Source organism: Solea solea, chromosome 1 (genome assembly GCF_958295425.1).
Source record: "Solea solea chromosome 1, fSolSol10.1, whole genome shotgun sequence".
Lineage (NCBI taxonomy): Eukaryota > Metazoa > Chordata > Actinopteri > Pleuronectiformes > Soleidae > Solea > Solea solea.
The window spans coordinates 32,849,242-32,872,216 of NC_081134.1; the positions used below are offsets into that span (position 1 = coordinate 32,849,242).

Sequence of the window (22,975 nt, forward strand, 5' to 3'; positions counted from 1 at the left end):
GCAGACGCCTGGCGTCTACATCTCGACTGTGTGTTGACCACAGCTGTGTGAGTGCAGTTAATTCTGAGAATTCGAGGACATCGCAATCACGTTTGTTTGGACAACTTTTCAGGGAGATGGATGTCAGACATGACATCCACTGCTATATCACTGTGAAGTGTGTCATTCTCGTAGTAAAATATTTACTGCGGGTGGATGGGTAGATTGATGGACGGATTGATTTTGTTGATTCCAGCAGCGCGGTGTCAGACACCTTACGGCTCTTAAAATGTATAAAAGCTCAGAGGTAATTGCAGAAAAACGCACACTGCAGAGGGTTTTTTTGTTGTTATAATGGCATTGAGAATGACAAATTGGAGTCAGCAGGGCCTTTGTGTTAAGCATGCATCTAGAGCAGTGGTGTCAAACTCATTTTAGTTCAGGGGCCACATTACAGTGCAATCAAGTGGGCCGGACCAGTAAAATAATTGCATGATAAACTATAAACCACAAGAAATCCAAATGTTTCCCCTTGTTTTTACATTCAATGAAGAATCTTTTTACAAAACGTATAAACAACACGTAATTTCGTCAGAAAAATAAGTGCAATTTCAACAATATTATGTCTACATTTATGTGCATTACAACTACAGATCACAGTGGATCTACAAAGGTGCATAACACTTAGTCACAGGTACCTGGAACTGAAATATATGGGATTTAATATGGTATTTTACTGGGAAATGTTCACAAATTCATCCTGTGGATCCTCTGGTGGGCAGGTTCCTGCCTGTGGGCCATATGTTTGACACCCTTGATGTACATTGTAAAGCAGGCACTACAGTCCACATAAAAAATATTGAAAGAGCATTGAACCCCTCTCATCCTCCTCCTACTCCTCCTCCTCCTCTTTAGAGACTCAAGATTGTGGAACTGACCGTGAAAGTAGGATCCATGAAGATCCACAGAAAACTCCTTTTCCACAACATCAACATAAACTGAATTTTCAGGCTTTAAAATGAAATTGTAAATTGTGAATCAACTGTAAATCAGTGAAATGAGTATTTAAATTGAACATGCTTTCATATCACGTCATCATGTCATTTTATGACTTAATACATACAGCTTTAATTTTTTTCACAGAAAGTTTGAGGACCCCTGATCTAAAGCAAATAATGTGCACAGATATTTCTTATTAGTTCTTGTTTAATATAATCTTACAGAGCCGACTTCTACCTCTTCCAGTTGTAATCACAGAATCAATAATGTGCAGGGCAGGGCAGTATCAGTCTTCACCCTGACCACCAATAAAACACAATCTCTTCCATCTCATCACTGTGTTTCCAGAACAGAAACTTCAGCATTTCAACTGCACAATCCCTCTGGAAAAAAAACTTTTAGAAAAGATTAACCTTGGTTTGTTTTTTGTGGGTCTGTGACCGGCTGCCATCGCTTTGTTACATCACACACGTATGTGTACATCTACGACAGATTCCTCCTCGCTCTCTCCTCCAGCTCAGGACAGGAGCATTAAAATCAAGACAAATATACGACAGGTATGTCGTTGTGAGGGGGGGAGGGTTCTATCACACAGATGTTTAAAGGTTCTGGCCTGGCTAGCAGCGGTGAGATTGTTCCTGCCACTGTGATAGAAACACGGACACTAATTAAGTGTGAAGGCAATTTCCTTGTGTTTCAATTAAATCAAGGGTCGGACGGTGTGATGGCGGCGCAGTTGTGGATACTATGCATTCAGCCCATAGGATCCCTGTCAGAGGTCATTCCCTTCACCCTCACCCACAACATACAATATTCAACAACCACTCCTCGGCGGCAGTTTATAAGATTCTTTTTTTTGATGTATTTGTGTGCTCCACATACATTAGTGACAGCTCAGGATTATTGAAGTGGGTGTCACATATTGCAACCGGCATGAAACATGGACATTTGCCTTCATTTAACCCTTAGAACACAGGCTGCCTTTTTCCATTACTATGTTTAAACGTACAGTATATACAGAAGCTATAAGAATGTGCACTATAGAGTGTCTTATATCCTTTTCTTCAGCACAACCTAGACAATCTGATTAAAGAAAAAAACGTTTTCACCAACCATATAAACACACCTGAGCAAAAAGTACTCAAAATATTTAAAATTGGATTGCTTGGCTTGTTTTTTTTACCCAATACAATTATTGCTACTTTATATATCGCTTCTAAAAATGTTATATAAAATTAATCATAACTTTGACTCAACAACACATAAGGAGACTCATTTTGTAAAGACTAAATATATGACCTTTTAACACACACACCCAGGATGTCCATATAAGGAGTTATTGTATGTTATTGTATTGTAACTAACCCTAACGGTTCAAAACATACAGAAAAACAGACTTTCCAAAATCATTCAAAAAATATCTCTCAACTATCTTAAGAATCTGCCACTTTTCTTGTAAACCACACACTGCCTCCACCAGAGTCCATCCATCCATCCATTTTCTGCCGTTTTATCCTCCACGGGAGGGTCGTGGAGGGGTGCTGTGCCAATCTCAGCTGACATAGGGCGATAGGTGGAGTACACCCTGGACAGTTCGCCAGTCCATCACATTCACACCTATGGTCAATTTAGAGTGACCAATTTACCTAATCCCCTGTGAGGAGGAAGCCGGAGAACCTGGAGTAAACCCACGCACACACAGGAAGAACATGCAAACTCCATGTAGAAAGGCCCTCGTTCCAACCGGGGATCAAACCTGGGTCTTCTTTCTGCAAAGACAAGAGTGCTAACCACTACACCAACCGTGTGGCCTTGCACCAGAGAAAAATCAGCAGTTTTGCTTCTCCTGCATTAACTGAACTACTGTAAAAACACAGATTATCTCTATGGAGATTGTTTGCTCACAATAATTCCTGTAGTTGATGACCACTGGTTCTACAGAACTCTCTGTGAGGACAGAGCTTCTCCTTCTTGCTCCCGACACAAGGGGAGAGTGTATTTCTGTGAATGATAGAGCCAACGCGCTCATTTGAAACCTGGCATTTCTCCAGCAGTTTGGCTGTTGTTGATGAAACGGCTGTCAGGCAGCCACACACGGACACAAATCTCCGCTCTTGTCCACCTCTGTGCACCACAAGTCTTGAGCTCAGTTACTCATCGCCCACTTGGGACATTTAGCGGCGCGCGGTGGCACCTGTGCTGTGATCAGCAGGGCGGATGAAGGGGGTACAAATTTAAAGTGGGTTATTTAGATCTGCCTTTCAAGTGCGCTGACTTATACAAGCAGAGTCATTTGAAATGTCAATAAGCATTATAGCACCCTCTTCATGTGTCATTAGTGCTGTGTGTGGCAGTATATAATTTTCTGTATGCATATCTGTGTTGATGAGAGGCATTTACGCTGCTGCTGCTGCCTTAGGTGTTAAATATTCTACGTAAATGATCCATATACTGTACATGTAAAAAAAGACCAGATGTATTCAAACAAAACAGAAAATTATTCATATAAAGTGCACAAAATCTGCCATTTGTCACAAAGGTAAATGTTTACAGGTGCTGGAAAAAGGAAGAGGATATTGTTATTTCAGGCTTTTGGTCCCTAAAGCCACATGCCTCTTTGATACTTAGCCCCTGTTGCTGTCACAGAACCTTATATCTCTTCAGCTCAGATACACAAAGGAGCTTGAAAAAGTAGAATCCCAGTGAGTGTCTGTATTGCTCTATTTTCAATTAGAATCACCAACTGGGACACCACAAGTCACAAATCCAATCAAAGTCAAATCATTCTAGGTGTAGTGTTTATATGCGAGGCTTGAAATTGCATTGCTAGAGGAAATAAAATAACGTATATGAAAAATGTTTGCTCTTGCATTTGCACTCGGGACTGATTTCATTGACTGGAGTGTGACAACAAACCAGTGTCGCGGAAATATTTAATAAAAACATTCCCTGCATATAAGCAATGGTAAGAAAAAAGATTCCTTTTTATAAAGTCAACGCAACACCTGAGGCTTAAAATAAGTCAATTTATTTTGTGCACCTGTCTTAACTTTTATTTAAACTTAATCTTTACGAGACAGCTATTGATGTTCTCCTCGAAAAATGCACTTTTTTTTCCTCTCTCTCGCTGTTTGCTGATGAATCACAGCCATTTTTTTTATTTATTTTTTTCCTCTTCTCTCTGTGACTTTGCATTTCAGTGTTGTTGTGGGTGCCGCTGATGTTACAGCCAGCTGTGTCGGGTTGTTGTTGCTGAAAACTGTGTGTCTGAGGTCAGACACACAGTTCGCTGCGGGGCCAAAAGAACAGCTGGGCAAAAACAGGATGCCGCCTGCAGCTGAAGAAAGGCCGCACACTTCTCTGTCTGACTACTGAGTAAGCTTAGTATGTATGTGAGTACACATGTGCTCATGGCACGCTTGGATATTTGTCTTCGTTTGTACACGGCCAAGCACGGTTATAGCTCAATTTGCATGTGACCTCTGTTCTGCTCCCAGTGTATCACCGGTGGTGTTGGTCTGGCTTTGGGAATAAGATGACAGTAGCTGGTTAAAGAAGCCCCCTCTCTGTGGCGCTCCAGGTACTCATTAAGTCTCGGATGGAGGCGCAATCTTTCATGCTGTAAGTGACATATCAACAGCAGAGGAGGCGATGAGATGAGAAGAGAAGAGAGACGGGGGAAGAATGTAGCACAGGGGAAATAGGGCAAAGGCGAAAGTGCGCGTTTTGAGACAAGGAAAGGAAAAAGTGTCGCAGGGAAACCATTTCCTTCTGTGTCACGAGGAGCGGGATACTGTTAGCATTTAGTGATTGAGATTGTTCTCTTTAGACGGCCTCTTAATTGTATAAGTGCACACACACACTTACACAATTGTGCTGAGCACTAGGGTAGCGTTATGGGAGGAATTGTGTGGAATGAAAGTCATCTATTTGTGCTCATCGATTAAACATTGTTCCCCGGGGTCTTTCAATCTGCAGATTTAATTAACAAGTTTCACAGGACTAACAGGCAGCAGGGGCCCGCAGCTGGGCGAGTGAGTGAGGGAGAGTGGATTATGGTGGTGAGAAATAAAATGCAGAATATGGAAGAAAGGAAAGGTACGCGAGACAAAAGAGGCGTTTGGTATCAGATGGAGACGAAGCCTTGGGCAACGGAGAGGGTAGTGAATTAAAGAGAAGGTGATAGATTAGAGCAGGAAAGAGAACAGCGCGAGTGAAAAGGAAACGCAACCAACAGTTGAAAGACCTTTTGTTTTTCAAGGAGCAAGTGTGCTCATTGTGTGACAGAGGAGGAGATTGATCACGTGAAAGTTGTATATGAAGCCGGTTTTGCAAAGCAAGGACATGGGTAGATGGTGTTACAACCAGGCCGAGGGGGTAAAACTGATCGCAACAAGAATAAGGAACGAGGAAACTCCCAATAAACCACCAGTGACACATTTAACAAAGCATTTAAAAGGTTTATTTAAAAACAAGCAGTGGATGTCTGCTGGCAGTCTGACTGTGAGTGTTTCAAAGGAACTCCACTGCAGCTGGGATGATCAGGCCTCTTATGGTGCTTTTACATTGTTCTCTACTATACTTTTTTATGCTTTTCCATTAGGGATACCTGTGGTATTTATATATATTATTTATTATTATTTTATATATATTTTTTTTAATTTATTTATTTATATTTTTATATATTATTTATTATATTATTAAGTATATTAGGGTACCTGGTACCTGGTTTAGGTTGTTTTCACACATAATAGTCTCCGCCAGACTTGCTACGATTGGGGACTTGTTTTCCCACTTTCGCACTTTAGTGAAACGAACCAAACCTTTTGAATAATGTATTCCACTCCTCGCCTGAGGTGGTGCTGCATCAAGAATTACAAACAAAGAACAAGAAAACTCGCTCATCTATTGGTTAACGCAAGGCAACTTCTTCCACCACATAAGAGCAAAACATGGAGCTGCATCGTTTTATGTGAACATACTACACATATGCACTGTAACAATGGGCTCAGCCATTTCTCGCGGCTATCATTCTACACACGCATATGTTTTGGTTGTGTTGTACCCACAATGCCCTGCGTTGTAGTCTGCTTCCTGCGAACCGAGCATCAGAGTTCGGTTGCGCATTCACACCTCCCCAAATGAACCAGACTTTCCGAGTAAACGAACTAGGCTTCGATTATGTCCGAAACAGGAATCAAACTGGACAATGCCAAACTGAAGATCACTTAAAAAGACATGAAAATGCGTTAATCTCCAACATTTAGCAAGGAAATGTCTAAAATCTAAACATTTAACAGAGGAGTCTGGTGTATTAAGCGACAGCCCTGCTGAAAGCCGGCAGTCATGAGACCAAATTACAATTACTGTTTAGCTGTAATTCAGATCAGTCACTGCGTCAGACGGAATCTGTGCTCCATAGACTCACAGATAAACCATTAAGTATTGTGTGTAAATATTCTGAAGTCAAAGACACTGGTTTTTGACCTTCATCATTAAATTCCTTTTGATATGAGTCTGGACAAAAAATGTACGGAATGAAAGTAGTGCATTGCGAGCGGCGCTTACAGATCAGAGAAAGATATTTCCCACTCGTGTAACTCTTGACAAGAAAGCATATTTCCTTTAGTCTGCTCCTCCGACCACACGTAGCCTGCAGATGAAACATTCAGCTGCAGCACAGTCAACAAGGCCACAACCACCTATGCATCATCGCTAAACAATCAATTCACGAAAGCCTGACAAACATGGACACAGCACATGTGTGATTGGGAAGCGCAACGACCTGGAAATGGAACGATTCAAACACGAGGACACAAAAGAAGCAGACGAGGGGGGAATTAAAAAAAAATCTTGGTGTGATGTGCAAAGTATCTCACCCAGCAGAGCGTGAAAAACAGAGGAGGGGAACATGTGAAAGTGAGAGCAAAAGAGTAGATAGCGGCGAGATCAACCGTTAAACGGAGAGATGGGGTGTTTCTGTCGAGGTACTGCTTGAGAGGCACTGATTTGTAAAAAATATCCAATCCAATAATACTTTATTTACAAAGCACTGCTGAAACAAAGATATGCTGTACATTAGAGATAAATAGACCTAAGGTACAACATACAATTAAACAAAATACTGTCGAAAGTATAAAAACACCAATAAACCCGTACTGGGTCGAAAGCCAAAGAGCAAAAATGGATTTTAATATGTGTGAAGGTCGTGTCTAACATGCAGTGGAAGATTGTTCCACAATCTCAGCACAGTGACAGAAAAAGGTTTGTCCCCTCTGAGCTTCCGTTTAGATTTAGGTATCTGTAGGAGCAGCTGATCAGCTGACCTCAGATGGACGCCAAATTCAAAATGACCGACTTCCTGTTGAGTTGAGAGCCCTGGTTCCAATTTCCTTTTTTGTTCGTATTGGTCTGTTACAAGTTCCCACCAAGTTTTGTGAAATTCGGTGCAGGGCGGCCAGTCATGTGTTCCCTCTTACATGCTCCAGTTGGACAAACTGGAGACGTTAGAGTGAAGTCTGACTGACTCCAAAATAAAGCGTGTTGCAGTAATCCAAGCGAGACCTAATAAAGGCAGGGATTGCAGTCTGTTTGGAAAGGATAGATTTTTACCTTTGCCAACTGTCTTAAGATTTAAGAGACTTGAGACTCCACTACTGCACCAGTCCATACACTATCACTTCTGTCTTCCTTTCATTCCTCTCTTGTCAAGACACGAGGCATCCTTCCACTTCAGGGGAAAAAAATAGTATCATACATTGAAAAATAAGAAATAATCTGGAATGAAGAAAGGAGAAATAGACTTGTCCCTCCCAGTTCCTGTGACGTACTTTAATTGGAGGTGGAACCTGCGAGTGAGGTGTTTAATTAGTGAGCTACTGTGGCAGATTGGAACTAAATGTGATGTAATTATTCAAAAACTGCAGGTACTTTAGCCTCTATACGAGGGAATTTAATACCATTTCATGACCGTCGTTCCCTTCAAATGAACACACAGTTATTTTTCTCATAAATCAGTCACACAGAAAGCTGCTCGGTGGAGTTAAATTGCTTTAACATGTGTTGAGGGTCTGTATAGTGGGGAAAGGCGTATGTGACCATTCATGGGATGCATTACTTATGCAAACCAACACATTATTGAATATGTGCCTCTTTTTAGGGACCACATCTTATCTGCAACCGAGTGCAATTAATTTGCAAGATTCAGCGCGTCTTCTTGATAGGTAGAATAATCACTTATAATTGCCATAATTTACCCCAGAATTAATCAATTTCTCCGGGGAAATAGAGGAGATTATGCGCCGGGAGACGTTCCGAGAGCAGATTGCTCCTCAGATGAATCCTGATAGGTGTTGGTAAGGTTGTGGATCTATCTTTTTTCCTCTTTCTTCCACCACCGCTCATTAATTCCAAAAGTAGCTCCCCGGTTGAGACCCTGGCTTGCTGATAACAATCACGTGGCCGCATTGTGATGGTAATTCTGAGGGCAGCAGCGTTTGCCCCTTAATCTCCTCTGCCCGCTAAGGATCTGAGAAAACATCGGAATGAGACGCCGACACGCGGTCACTGTGCTATGTAAACCTTTTGAGTGCTTCTGTGTGATTGTGTGTGCCGCTTCATGTGTGTGTGCGCATAGTAATGAAAACTGTGTGTGAAGTTTTTCTCTGGAGCTTATCATGTTGCATGCAGGGCCTTGTTAATTGACTGTTCACTCTACATTTTCAAATAGCTGCAGTTGGGAGTCTACGGCATGTGTGTGCTGTTCAAATGTCAGGATAATATTATATGTTTTTTCTTTTCCATTTTACTTGACATCAGACCAGGTTCAAGCTCTACAACCTCCCTCCCAGCCACTGGTATTGGATACACAGGACACCTAATAAAGTGGCAGGCAGGAGTGGCACTCAGTGAGGTCTTCTGCTGCTGTAGCCCCATCTGCTTCAGGGTTTGATGTGCCGTTGATAACGAGTGGTTATTTGAGTTTCATTTTGTGTGTTACTGTTGCCTGTCTGCCGTCTCCCGTCTGTCTGATTGTTCTGCTCTGACCTCTGGCATCGACGAGCTATTTTCGCTTAGAGAACGGCTGCTCACTGTGTATTCTGTCCTTTTTTTTAAAAAAAAACAAACAAAACATCGTTCTTTGTAAAGCCAAAGATGGCTGTGCATGAAAATACCAGTTGATGATGATGATGATGATACTCATGTTCAGACCAGCGTGTCTGGCACCAACAACCAAAGTCACTTCAAGGTCCAGTGTGTAAGATTTAGGTGAAATAATTTCAGTTTGGCAGATTAGCACAGAATAAGCCCTTTATATTTACGTCAGGGATGGCTTTGCTCTGTGGAAGTTTCTTTGTTGGACCACCATGTTTTTAATGGACAAACGTAACCATTTGAGTCTCTACATGTTTGTGAGGTGAGAGTTATAGAGAAAACATAATTTCATGACAGACGCTGCCTTCATTAAACACATTCAAAGCCATTTTATGGACCGTCATAAAATGAAACATGTCATTGTTTTACATAAACCTTTTTGAGGGGTTTCGGATTAAGGATCTTGTTGGTATGGCCTATATACTTCTGCACTTTACTTCATATATCTCTCTTTTAATTACCTCCTTTTAACTTTTATAGTTTGTTGTTGAGTTTTCGTCTCTGTAACTATTTGTACCATCTATGCTGCTGATCTATGCTCCCACGAAGAAGAAATATTCAGCTGCAACATGCAACTTCACCTGTAGATGTTACTAAATCCTACACAGTGCACCTTTTAAACCTTTTGTTGTAGCTTACTTCCCCATTCTGATGCTCGGTTTAGACTTCAGCAGGTCTCCTTGACCATGCCTGTGTGCATAAATGCGTTAAGTCGGTGCCATTTAATTGGCTGATAACATACAGTATTTATGTTGATGAACAGTGAGAATACTTCCAGATTTCTAACTTGTCTTGTTTAATTTACTGTAAAGAGATAGTTGAAATATTTTATTTACTATAGGCATCACTTACCAGAGTCTTTATGATGATAATAGTTTCCTCAAATCCGGTTTGTCATGAAACACATGAAGAACATTAGCCCAAGAGCACTTTGCATTAGCGTAAATCCGCGGCGGTTTGTGCTTTCGGACAAAATCCAAGCGTTTCTGAAAGCTGAGACGTTGCACGTCCAAGCCAATGTGTGGTTATTACGGTAATTTCACTTGCGCTGTTGCAAGAAGCCGGCGAATCAGTGTCTTGGAAAAACACCTGTACATATGTTTCCATTTTTTGGCCTGTTTTTAGACATTGAGACAAATATGTTTTATACCGTTCAATTTTCAAATTTAGCACATCTGGTTTTAGTGTACAATTTCAGTGTTTTTCTTCATTTTAAATTGTTAATACACGATTTTAACATCCAATTATTTTTTCCAATTATTTGTGGAAAATGGGCAAAAGCACTTACTCACAGGATACATTTCTGTCCATTTTATGGTTAAAATAAGCAAAAAAAACTGACATTTTGAGGCGTAGTTAGAGGGTAAATTCCTCATCGAAAAGACCCAGACGCACACAACTTGGGATGCACGAAGGAGATGTGGGTGTTTGTAAAGGTTTGTTATGCACAGGAGCGTTCGGGCTCCGCCTGCAATGAGAACATGTAGAAATTTACATGCTATCAGGAGCAGCCCACTGTGCTGGTGAAGATAACAATCGCCCACAAACTCTAGTCACGTTTTTGGATTTAACAGTCAACTAAGCAGAGTGAACCGGCCGACCAGTGCAGAATGACCCTGAAACAAAGTCCTAAGACTAATGAGTCTGAGAAACTACGGGAGCGATGCACAGATAATCCCTGTAGCTCGGGGCCTCCGACATCTCAAGAAAGGCTCCTGCATGTAATAGGTCTGTAATACGATGGAGTATTTAGAGAATATTGAATTTTAGTAACAAGTGTAACCACTGAGCAGTGAATACATCCTTTTTGGTATCTTGTAAGATGAATTCACACAGGATATTTTTAGGCTTTTTTCACCCCTGTATTTTCAGGCCGAACACTTATCTGATTTGATTACTTTTTAGCCGGCAACAAAAATAATTTGTCTGCGTTTTATTCTTGGTGTGAGTTGTGCGGTAAATGACCAAATCTCAATCTTGATACAGCGACCGCCTCTCGTTATCTCCTTTCCCAGAAGGCGGCCCGGGTTTCAATATCTCCACGAGCAGAAGTCCTACAGAAACACAACTGATTATGTCTAAACCAGAACCTCTCACCGGCTTTACTGTGATCATGTGTCACTGTATGTATGCAAGTGTTTTCATGTATGTGTGGGATACCCTCATCATTCGCGTTGATCTCCTCCAAGTGGTCCACATGATGGAAGGGCTTTAAACGGCTTTACGCCCATATAGAGCATAATACACACAGCTGATAAAAATGCATTTCCTGTCCACTTTATTAGGTACAGAAGACACCTCATAGTGTCAGGAGGAGTGAAGCCTTCTTATCTTAGTGGTTATTTCTGTAAGTTTGAACTAGCCTGGTCTTTCTCCTCCAGCAGCAACAAGGCATATGTTTCTAGAAAAGTTCTACTCATTGCGTAAATTCTAATTTTCTGTTAACCCGAGAGATGCTGCGCACAATATCCCAGAAAAATCCCTCTATAATACCGCGCCGTGTTCAAAGTCACTCCATACACATTTTTCTTTAGTTTTTCTCAGTGTGTCTAGTGTTTAGTTCTCATGTGGCCCGGAGATATCCCCACACTCCACCACCACAAAATCCCATTTGTTTTTATGTAAAGACAGCGGCAGTGAAGCAAGACGGCTACACAAAGACACACTAGCAAATCTCAAAAATGGTCTCTGTATACACACAAACGCTCCCTCGGGCAGGTCTTATATAGATTTGCTTTACAGAGCCCCATTTTTTTCAGATGAAAGACGCCTGTTTCTGTTCACAGAGATCAAAAGGACTCTTAAAGAATATTACCATAAACAACAACAAAGAATCACTAAGAGTTACTCACTGCAGCTTAAACCCTTCTGTTGGCACGGGTACTTCTCATTGCCATAACTCCTAGACCTTTTGTGATATCTACAGTAGAAAATGGAAAAACTCGAAAAACTTGCCTTTCACCGTACATCAGCTGGGATTGGCACAGCACCGCGCGCGACTCTCACGTGGAGGATAAAGCGGTAGAAGTAGACATAGAGCTCTCTTTACGGTAGAACTCAGGACTTCTTCATACTTCGTCACACGTTTGCCGCGTCGATTCTCACATTTTGGAACAATTCTACAGCCATAAAAATCCAAATTCATATTTAATGTACAAAGCATCATATTTAATGTACAAATATAAAGATGTCACCAATTTTCTCGTCACTCTAGATGTCAAGCCATTACTTAAAACTTGTGGGAGGCAGCTTTTTGCCCCTGAGTTGATAATGTGACAGTATTTGAGACCTTATCTTTAAAATGGCATCAAATTAACAACAGAGGTAGCACTAGAGGCGACAGAGGAGAGGATGATTGCCGTGCTGCTTTGACATGATGGTAGGAGGAAAAGAGTAGGAGGCAATGGAGGAAGGGGAGAGGGGACATACTCACTGTCAGTCAATATGTGTAATCTGTCTGTCTGTAATCAACCTTTTTAATCCATCATCATTAGCCACAGCTAAACACTCAAACTGCCTATTACATCTGTCCCTCCACCCACAGAAAATGCACAAAGCCTCTCATAACCACCAAGACAAGGGGGGAGAAGCAGAAGGAGACGTGCTATTTGTGTTGGAGCAGTGGGAGTTTTAGTCATCGTCGTACTTTTTTTCCACTCTCTGTTTTGCCTCGACACTCACTCACGTGTCTAAAGTGGAGCAGGGATCTTAGAAATGAGAAGAATAAGTTGGCATTTGGAGGAAACACAGTAGTCTGACCACGTTGCGAGTGAACCCACGGTGTGCGGCGAAACGTCCTCTTCCTTCTGAAACCTGCTGATAAACATTCAAACACTGCGCTGCATTCATCTCTCTTCCTCCTACACGTCACCATCCCGAGCATGGCAAGCTGAACCCTCCCACTGGCCGTTCCGTCATGAATGGACTCCTCCATTTTTTTTTTTTTTGGTTTCACTTAGACCTGTTTACCCGTGTGCCATCATGCACACGCTTCAGGAGAGCAAGCACCTGTTTGTGCTTGCACAAGCGTGCCCACATCAGTGTCATCTCATCGCTATCACGCAGCAAATCATGTAATCCTCGAAGCCTGTGTATTCACTCAGGCATATATGCATATAGCTGTACACTGTGTTCTGACAGCAACATACAGATGCGCGTGTTAAAGTGAAATGTAGGCACATTTGAAATGAATGTGATCCTGAAATAAGGACTGTTTTGTGTGCAAAGAGACGATGTTTATTTCTAGGTTTGCTCCACACACTGCAGGAGTCAAAGTCATTTATGCACTGTAAATCAGACACTGTCAGCTTTTGTTTTTGTTTATTTGTTGCCTTGTTTTAACACAAAAATACCAGAATGGCCATAGCAGTGTTATTAACAAATTATTTGTATAAGCATTATAAAATGAAGAGCAAATAGATCTATAATAGTAGGTTAGGTAACAATATATAAATATCCAAATATCCAAAGAAAATGCTAGGATGTAAAAACCTAATTTCAGGTCAGTCTGACAGTCACAGAAAAGACTGAACTGTAGGATAATGAACTGATTTTGCAAACTATATTTGTTTTAACTCAGTTGCAACTGGTCGTGTCATCACACATGAACACACCTGAAACAAACTCTTTCTTTTAAAGCAGAACTACGCAGTATTTTGACACTAACTTAACAGCTTCATAGTCACTGTGATGATTAAGGCCACGTCCAGACGGATGATGAAGACGAGGAAGGTAAACATCAGTTAATCCATGCGGTGCGTTGGCAGACAGACGAGGAGGCTTGCGGGTCCGAGGTCAATCAATCGTAGTAATCCAGTTTGTTTTCCAGACAAATATTGACCAGGAAGTCCTAAAATGTGCCAATGAGCTGTACAAGACATGGCTTAACACGAAACGCAAACAATCTTTTTCTTTGCCCTAAACAAAGAGTGGGTGATGGAGCTTCAATTTCCTTGAGGGAAACACGGAACCCCCTGAAACCACTCAAAACTGTAGGGGGAGCTCTGTAGAGTTGAAGGTGAAAGAGTGACCGAACTTGCAAAGTTCCACTTTAAAGCCTTGAGTTTCACGATTCGACAGTTTGTGACACGTGCTGTATTTTGTCGTCTATTTGCCTCTAAATAGGAGCATCATTTACAAAACTGACACCATATTCTACCCATGAAGATCTGAAACTAGTGATTGAGACTCTTTAAATCCACAGGAAAATGTTTACAGACGATGTAAATTAAGGCGAACTAGGCTCACTTTATTTAATTTTTTTGGCAAACAGCAGAGTCGCCTCCTAGTGGCTATTCAATTTATTATTACTTCCTGGTGAGCTTCAGTCTGTGGTTTTTGCAGGTTAAGCGATCAAGCTGAAAAATCATAATAAAAGTTCTGCTTTGTTATTTAGGGGCAAACATCAAACAAGTTCCCAGAGTTAAATGAGATTATTTCAACAACAAAAACATGCCAACCGTGTCCACGTTGTTAGTTTTATTTTTGTTATGAATAATAAACAAAATATAAATTGTATTATTGTAGTTTGAATTAATTATTTGCAGTTTTAAACCACTTTAATTGGAACCTAATCAAAACCTCTATGTGCTGCCGTGTCTCCTCGAGGAGTTCGTTCACATTGTTTCTTCAGTGTAACATTGTCTTCAGACTTAATTTGATCCCTGACTCCACACTTTTATCTGACGAGGCAGCATTTTTATTCTCCCTCTAAATGAGCAGATTGAAAAGTTTTTTTTTTTTCGAGAGACAACAAACAACACATTTCCCCAGGACATTTTAAAAAATAAGTAAATAAAAAGAGAAGAAAATCTCATTATCCATGTTTTTTCCGGGTTTTTCAGGGTGTAAAGGAAACAACTGTAAAGAACCTTGTTTGGTGCAGAACCATAACACGTACATTTCCTTCACTAAATGTTTGCATTACAACAAAACCGCTGACGGTGAGCGTTAGTCTGAATGTAATTTCACATGAATGATGGAGCTTGTGGGCTGTGAAAACATTTAGCCACATTGGAGCTCTTTGGAAATATGTTCTATTCCCATGTCACTCTCCCGTGATGCCTTCAGGTGCTGCATGTGTAGAAGAGTCTGTCGGAATCAATGTAGAGACACGGAGAATACTCTTCTTTCAGGGACAAAATGTCAACTGTGTACACAAGACATCATATAAGAAAACCGCGAGTGCCATGAAATTGGATGAGCACATACATACACATTATTAATGTTACCCTGTAACCTCTCCTTCCCTTTTGGCACCATCTAAGGAAGAGATGTAATATCTTTTTTTAGCCTCACTACATCTAAAAATGAACAGAATTTCATTAGAATGTTAAGTCTGTTGTGCCGCTTCATCTCATCATAGACGGACACCAGACACCGCAGCCTCTGGGGGTCTTCACGGAGGCACCAGGCTTTAGATTATGTTCAGATTATGCAGTCCATTTACAGTTAGAGGTGAACGAGTGACTCGCTGTTGTCACGTGTACACAGCTGTGCCGCAGTTATCACTTAAATGCATCTTTAATGGAATCAATTAGTATTCAAATTTCAGAACATCTCATCACATCACATCACTTCTGTTTTTAACAACGTTCTATATACGCGTTTATATTGTGTTATAGTTCAGGAAACATAAAACTCTAACATTGGTTTTATTGCCACATTGTTTGCCACACGATGATGATTATGATGATAATGTACTGGTGGCTCCTTCTCACGCCGTATCGCGCTCCAATAAACAAAAGGACACACTCACACACAAGACACCTGGTGCGTCATCATAATAAGTGGCCTCAATGGAACAAGGCTGAGTCAACGCAATGGCACAAAGTGTCAGGGGAGCAGGTGTTTATGCCTCTCAGAGAAATAAGAGAGCTTGAGATGTAGGCTGAGGAGGACCATTCTTCCCCCACCCCCACCGCCACAATCCTCCATTACCTCTCTCCACACTCTACCCTTTTCCTTCCGAGAGTCATCTTTAATCTCTTCTTTTATTTCTTTTCCTTTTGGCTTTTCTCTGTCCTACTTTTCTTCGCGCGTGCTGGGGTTCTGGGAAACCCATGAGAAAAAAGTACATTTTCTGTTTAGCAGTTTAAAAAAGAAAGTTTTTTTTAAATATATATATATATATATATACTATATACATATATATGTATATATATGTATGTATGTATATATATGTGTGTATATATATATGTATATATATGTATGTATATATATATATATGTATATATATATATATACATATATATATACATACATATATATATATTCCTGCAAGACCTTCTAAACCATACTGGAAGTGATTACTGGAATTCATAAACTGAACCATAATCATTCTAATTCAAGCCATATCTAACCACCCAATAACTGTGTGACCAACAGCATGATCAAAGTGACACCAGCATAAGCGCCAATCCCACCACGGGAACCTTTCTCATTTACCCAGGATTTTTGAGAAACCATGGTACGTTTCCACTGAAATTACACTGGGGAAAAAGAAAGAAGTACATACTCGCAAAAAGACTTTTCAGATGACCAGGAACTCTAGAGGGGCGGGGTCCGGGGGGGGCTGTGTGTTGAAGAACGCTGATCGGTGGAACACATTTTGCAGCGGTTTAAGCCAGTGCGGCTGCAACCCAGGCGAAAAAAGAACTTATTCTTTTATGTCACTTCAAAAATATGGAGTAAATGAAAAGGACCTACAACAAGTGGACGGACGATGAGGTCCAGGCTCTTTTGGGTGTATTTTCTGAGGAGGAGGTTCGGCGGGACTTCACAAAACGACTGAGTGTCTTTTTCTGGAACTTTGAAGTGACTCGCCTCTGCGTGTTTTTTTTTCCTTTTCCATTAGTGATAGTACACTGTACTTTTTTTAGTACCTGCTCTGGGGAGGTTCCAAGCAAGCTGAGCCGATAGTACATTGCTGGCCACTGATTGGACAATGTCGTCACTGGAAGAGGCGTGAGCGTGACGTCCGACACAAGAATCAAACCGAACAATGCCAAACTGTAGATCAGCACAGTCTGTGCTCCAGTCATGCAGGAAGTACTGAACAAATCTTTTTAATTTACTGATTCTAATGATTCAGTACATCGAAAACAACTGCTTTACAAGTCACTAGTTTGTGTGTTTGTGTCACGTATAAAAAATTTCATGCACCCATGCTGTGATGACCCCACCCACGTTGAGGAGGTAATATATTGTAATGGAAAACCAACCAAACCGCGCAGAGTCGAGCTGTGCCGAGGCGAGGTGAGCAGGGACCATGCAGTGGAAAAGCTGCGTAAATTCCTGGGGAAAAAGCACCTTCCTTGCCCTTTACTCTTAAGCCCAATCTTGCTTGCTCGTGGTGCAGTCAACCATTTCGGCTCACTGGAAGAATCTCAGACCTGAAAGACTTCATCATGAAGTTCAAATAATTCAACTTGAGCAACTGAAGGGAACGACAAAAATTCCACGTCTTTGCAGCATTTGTTTGATCCTCGACGCCTCGGCAGAGATGAAATTCCCATCTATTCACATCTTTGCTTTAACATTGTCAGTAATCTCATCACAGCAAAAATTGCCACCGGGTTGAGTTTGACAGCACAATAAGTCTCCTGATATCTTTCCGAGAAAAACACACACACACACAAAAAGGTTGTTCTTATTCCAAGCAATATACAAACAAACTGTCATCGTCCTTTTTTTCTTTTTATTTACAACACAAAGCAGTCAACGTTGTGTCCACGACAGACCTGCTCGCCTCATGGTTTACAATCTTAAATCTTTTTGTTAATATCACAAAGCTGCTGCTTTCATCGGAGCATCAGGCGAACCAGAAGGCAGCTCTTAATGACTGGGACATTTGCCACCAAACAAATCCCTTTGGAAAAAAGCAAAAACAAACACTGAAAATGTTTCCACTGTGCTTCACAAAATCTAAATCTCAAATTTCTAATTAAGCCACACGGCACACAATCCCCCCCGACCCCCCCTCCCACCCCCACGTCAATATATATGACAATCAAAGTCATGTGACTCTTGGCAGCGACCGTTAAGATCCTTCACGCACAACTCAAGTGAATTAGCCTTGAATTTTTGATTCTTGCATGCACAGGTGAATAACCGATGGCGAGGAAGATGAAGACGAGGAAGGTAAACACCAGTTAATCCACACGGTGCGTTCGCAAGACAGAGCCTCAGGACGAAGCCGGTCCGAGGCCGATCAATCCATCCGTCCATCAATCGTAGTGATCCAGTTTGTTTTCCAGACAAATATTGACCAGGGAGTCTCAAACTGTGCCAATGAGCTGTACAAGACAAGTCTTAACACCTTTGTGCTAACAATAAGACTTGATGCATGTCTTACTTCAGTAATACTGTTGTTAAAACTTAAGAAATCCTCTTTTTATTGCTCTTTAAGAGCTGGACACTTTTGTGTTTTTTCCGTTCCTTGACCACGAGCAGTCTGTGGTCAGTGTTTAGTAGTAAACCCAACCCCCCGCACCCCCCCCCCCCCCCCCCCCACAACCACGGCCACGTCCTCTGCCTCATTTTCACTTTAATTTCCTGATGCGCCTCCTTTGCTCAGCAGCTCAGGATCTTGATGAAGGCCCGTCTGAACTCGATGTTAAAGGTGGTGTAGATGATGGGGTTGAGGGCGCTGTTGACATAGCCCAGCCAAGTGAACGCGCCGTAAAGTGCGGGGGGCACGTAGCACGTCCTGCAGTGGGTGTTCAGAATGTGTGTCACAAAGAAAGGCAGCCAGCAGATGAGAAACACCCCTGGTACAGTTGAAAGAATGATGACAGTTGAGGATATAAATGGGGACAAGGGTGTGAGGGGGAGAAAAAAGTGGAGCAAAGCGGGGAACATGAATGGTAAATGCAGGGAGTGTGTGTGTGTGTGTATGTGGTGTAAATCGGAGGGGGAAGGAGAGTGAAAACGTGTGACAGGGATGAATAATGGAAGAGAAAAGGGGAGAAAAGAAAGAGATTTAATGTTAATTGCAATCACATTAAAACCCCAAACATAGCTTTGCAGCTAAACATAGCAGGATTTTTTGCCTTTTTTTAGATTAGCAGTGAATAATTGATCCACTAATTACATTAACATAATATCAGCTACAGAAAACCTGGATAACTCGTTGTGTAAGCATTGAAAGGTAAGAAAAAATGCCGTATGTAAGAAGGCTATACTAGAAATACTCAACCATGCAACTAGTATAACCTGTTAACTCACGGCTTTTAGCATCCTATATTGAAAAGGCAACATGAAGATTTGTGTAAATGTTTACTCAAATGCACAACAACCGAAAAGTGTATATAATGCTTTTCTTTTCTTAAATGGTGTCAGCTGGGGCTGAACCATTTTGAATAAATAGCTAATGTACAATATGTAGAGCTGAAACAATTACTTGATTAATATTAACTATTTATGTAACTATTTGGATAATCAATTTATCGCTTTGAGGTTTTTTTTTTTTCGTGATTTAAACAAGATTTCTGATTGTTTTAGCTCCTTAAATGTGAATATTTTTTAGTTTCCTTTGCTCATATAATACCAAAAGATTACTTGATTAATTGATTATGAAAATAATCGTTAGTTACAGCCCTAGGCAAATGACAAAGACTCTTGACTTAACACATTAAGCCACATCTAAATCTCTCATATGTGGTTTTGGTTTAAAAAGAAATAAGATGGACACATTGAATAGTCAGCAGAATATGGGTTTTTTTTTTTTTTCCCCAGCTCAGTGATTTTTACATTAGCTAAAGAGTGAACACTGTCTAATCACAGGTGATAAAAGCTGTAAATATAAAAGATCTCGTGTTTCATAAATCTCTTGAGGGGGTGAAGGCTGTGTCAGTTATCTTTGTAAAGTAAATATGTGTCACGCTTGAAAGGAAAGCCTGATGAAGGGCCACTTACTTATTAATGCCAGTCTCAAAGCCCAATTAATGTGAACGTATGGTTGTGTGAGGTTCACTGACACTGTGAAATCAGCCAGAGACTCGCTCTCTCACTCAATACATGACTGTGAGAAACTCATGTTAGCTATTTAACGGAAGGGTTTACCTAAGTAAGTCTGGGAAAAATATTTGCCCCTTAGACAACATTGTTCAGCTGGAAACTCAGGTGTGTCAACTGCTTACTCTTCTGCACAAATGTAGCTAAATCTGAATGAAGAATGACCAACGCCAACGTGACGGAATAACACATTTACACTCACTGATGGGTCAATAACTCCTGTGTGCTGTGACGTTAAACTGCTGATTCTGGTGTGGCAGAGTGAGCTGTTTACAAATATTCGGTTGTAAAATGCTGCCCGAGCAGCGACGATGTGGTAGACTTTAGAAGGCATTGATTATTTATTTATTTTTATTTTTATTTTTTTTAAATGTGATCCTTTTGTAATGAGGCTAAAACCTGTTTTTCTTCATGTCCACTGAGAACAAGCTGCCGTTTCTTAGGTCGTCTTCACACCTAATAATCTCTGCTAGACTCGGTTCGATTGGGGACTCTTTTGACCTTTTGAACCTTTTGAGTAACGTATTCCCCTCATGCTACTTCCCGGAATAATGAACGAGAAGATGAGACAAACAATGAACAAGAAGCCTCGCTCATCTGTTGATTAATGCAGGGCGTTAATTGTGATCGTCTTTTCGCTTTTACCTCGTTCTCACTGCAGGTAGTAGGGTCCTACTACTGCTCCTGTTCTATAGAATTAGATTTGTGTCGATATTTTAACACTTTAAATAAACCACGAAATCAAACCAAATATTGACTTAATCATTTAAAAAATATTGTATCTTCTTTGTTTGAAAATACACTTTTTGTTTGCAAAGATCGTCATTTTTTTTGCGCTCCCTCGCTTGTTCTTTGCGTCGTGGTTTTTTGTTACATACAAATTATTTTTGGGTGATGTCGACAGGGAATGAGTCTTAAAAAGTGTTCCCTGAAAATCAAATTCCATACTATTCCTGATTACCTCATATAACCACACTTAAAAATGGAAGAATGATCCCTTTGTTGTACCTAACAGCAGTCATCAGGTTTTATTATGTAAAGAAAAGCCCTTAAATATTAGCTCAACCTCACAGTAATAAAGTGGTTAAAAATGGGCAGGTGGAAGTGAAATGGATGAATATTAGCCTCTGTGCGTGCACCACTGTTTCCACTGACACCGCTGTAATGTAATCAGGCACCTCTGATTACATTTCTGTCAGCGTGTGCTCTGCTGAACCAGACCTAACTGGACCAGGTTACAACAACCTGGCTGATAATTGGAGCGTGTGGAAGTTGTTTCAGGGGCTCCAGCGTGTGTCTGGACACACACTGTGAACCCAAGGCCAGCCTGACTTTTCCTGACATTTCCACCTCATGTATGATGTTTCTGCAAATCATACAGCAAACGCTTCCAGGGTGAGGAACTGCGAGCAGTATATAACATCTGTAAAATGTCCTGTTTCAGGTGTTACCTCACTCTTCTTGTCTCTACTCACCAAGCACAATGGCCAGCATCTGAGTGGCCTTCTTCTCCCGCGCATGCATGCTCCTGAAGCGCTGACTGTTGGTGTGCGAGTGCGGCCTCTGCTGCAGCGACGTGTGCGTTCGCCCGTTCGACAGATCCTTCACCTCGCACCTAATCATGACGGGAGGCTGTTCGTTTGGGCTGTCCTCCCCCTCCTCGTCCTCCTCGTCGTCCCCGCGCTCCTGCTCCAGATCCAGCTCTGTGCGTCCACAGGAGGCGTGGCTGATGCTGCAGTAGTTCTGCGTGTCCACCGGGGGCAGCGCCGAGTTCTCCACCGGTCCCGTCTTCGGAAGTTTGCGCCACAGGCACCGCGAGAGCAGGTTCGGCTTGGAGGGACTGGAGGTTTCCACGCTCTGCTGTTGGGACAAACGGTATGTGACAATTGGGAGAGAAACAAAAAGAAAAGTTTTTTAATTAAGCTATTACCATAAAATATTTATGGATAAAGATATTTAAATAATTCAGCAGAATTAAATAAATCCAACTAAATCTTTTGTAATCTCACCACGTAGATATACAATTAACAAAGCTTGAAAATGGTACATTTACTTTAATTTTTCAAGGAAATTAGTTTCCTTGTTTTTCTATAGGAAAATTAACTTATCACATTTTACAGTTCAGATATGCAGAGGCCTGACTGGATGAATTTTCAGTATTTAAAACATGCCGTGACATCCTTATGTATGGGGATGACTGCTTTGCAGTATTCAATGCAACTGTCCTTTGACTGTAAACACAGTAGCTTTACTGTTATATAATTAAAATGAGCTGTTTCATAAAAGCAGCACTCAAAAAAAGAGGCCCAAATTTGATAATGTGAAGATTTAACAGCAAAACATACACACAAATGCACTGTTTTATAATCATTTAATTTTCCTTGTCACAATTACCAATTTTAAATGGAAATCTAAGCCACACTGGAGCGAAAAAAAAGTGAAAAAATGCTGCCGTTCTTTCAAATCTGGACACAGATATCACAATAACATCATAAGATAACAGGAGGTGACATGTGATTGAAGCCGATTTTCTGCCCCAGTCCCTTTCGGGCCATAAATAATACATTATATCTGACCGAGGGCGGTGATTGGCCCCCAGACCGGACCTTGAACATGCCTGGTGTAGTGCCTTTTACAGCAAGAAGACCCAGGTTTTTGTGACCCGTTTGGAACAAGGGCCTTTCTGCATGGAGTTAGCATGTTCTCCTTGTGTGTTCTCCGGTTTCCTCCCACGCTCCAAGAGTGAGAGTGGATGGTTTGTCTCCATGTGTCCCTGTGATGGACTGGTGACCTGTCCTGGGTGTGACCCCGCCTTTCACCCCATGTC

The 22,975-nt window shown here is 41.2% G+C and overlaps 1 protein-coding gene across 3 annotated transcripts in view; it reads left to right on the top strand.

The window, feature by feature from the left end:
• The window catches only part of qtrt2 (queuine tRNA-ribosyltransferase accessory subunit 2), a 57,818-nt gene that overhangs the window by 26,878 nt on the left and 7,965 nt on the right, over positions 1-22,975 (top strand). Inside the window, exon 9 of one of the 3 annotated variants that reach the window (XM_058630939.1) lies at positions 21,593-21,946. The exons of the other annotated variants lie outside the window; for them this stretch is intronic. Within the exon in view, the coding sequence (XP_058486922.1) occupies positions 21,593-21,646 (54 nt within the window). The 3' untranslated portion in view covers positions 21,647-21,946. Of the gene's footprint in view, positions 1-21,592; positions 21,947-22,975 lie in introns of those variants that run through there. 3 annotated transcript variants of the gene reach the window in all.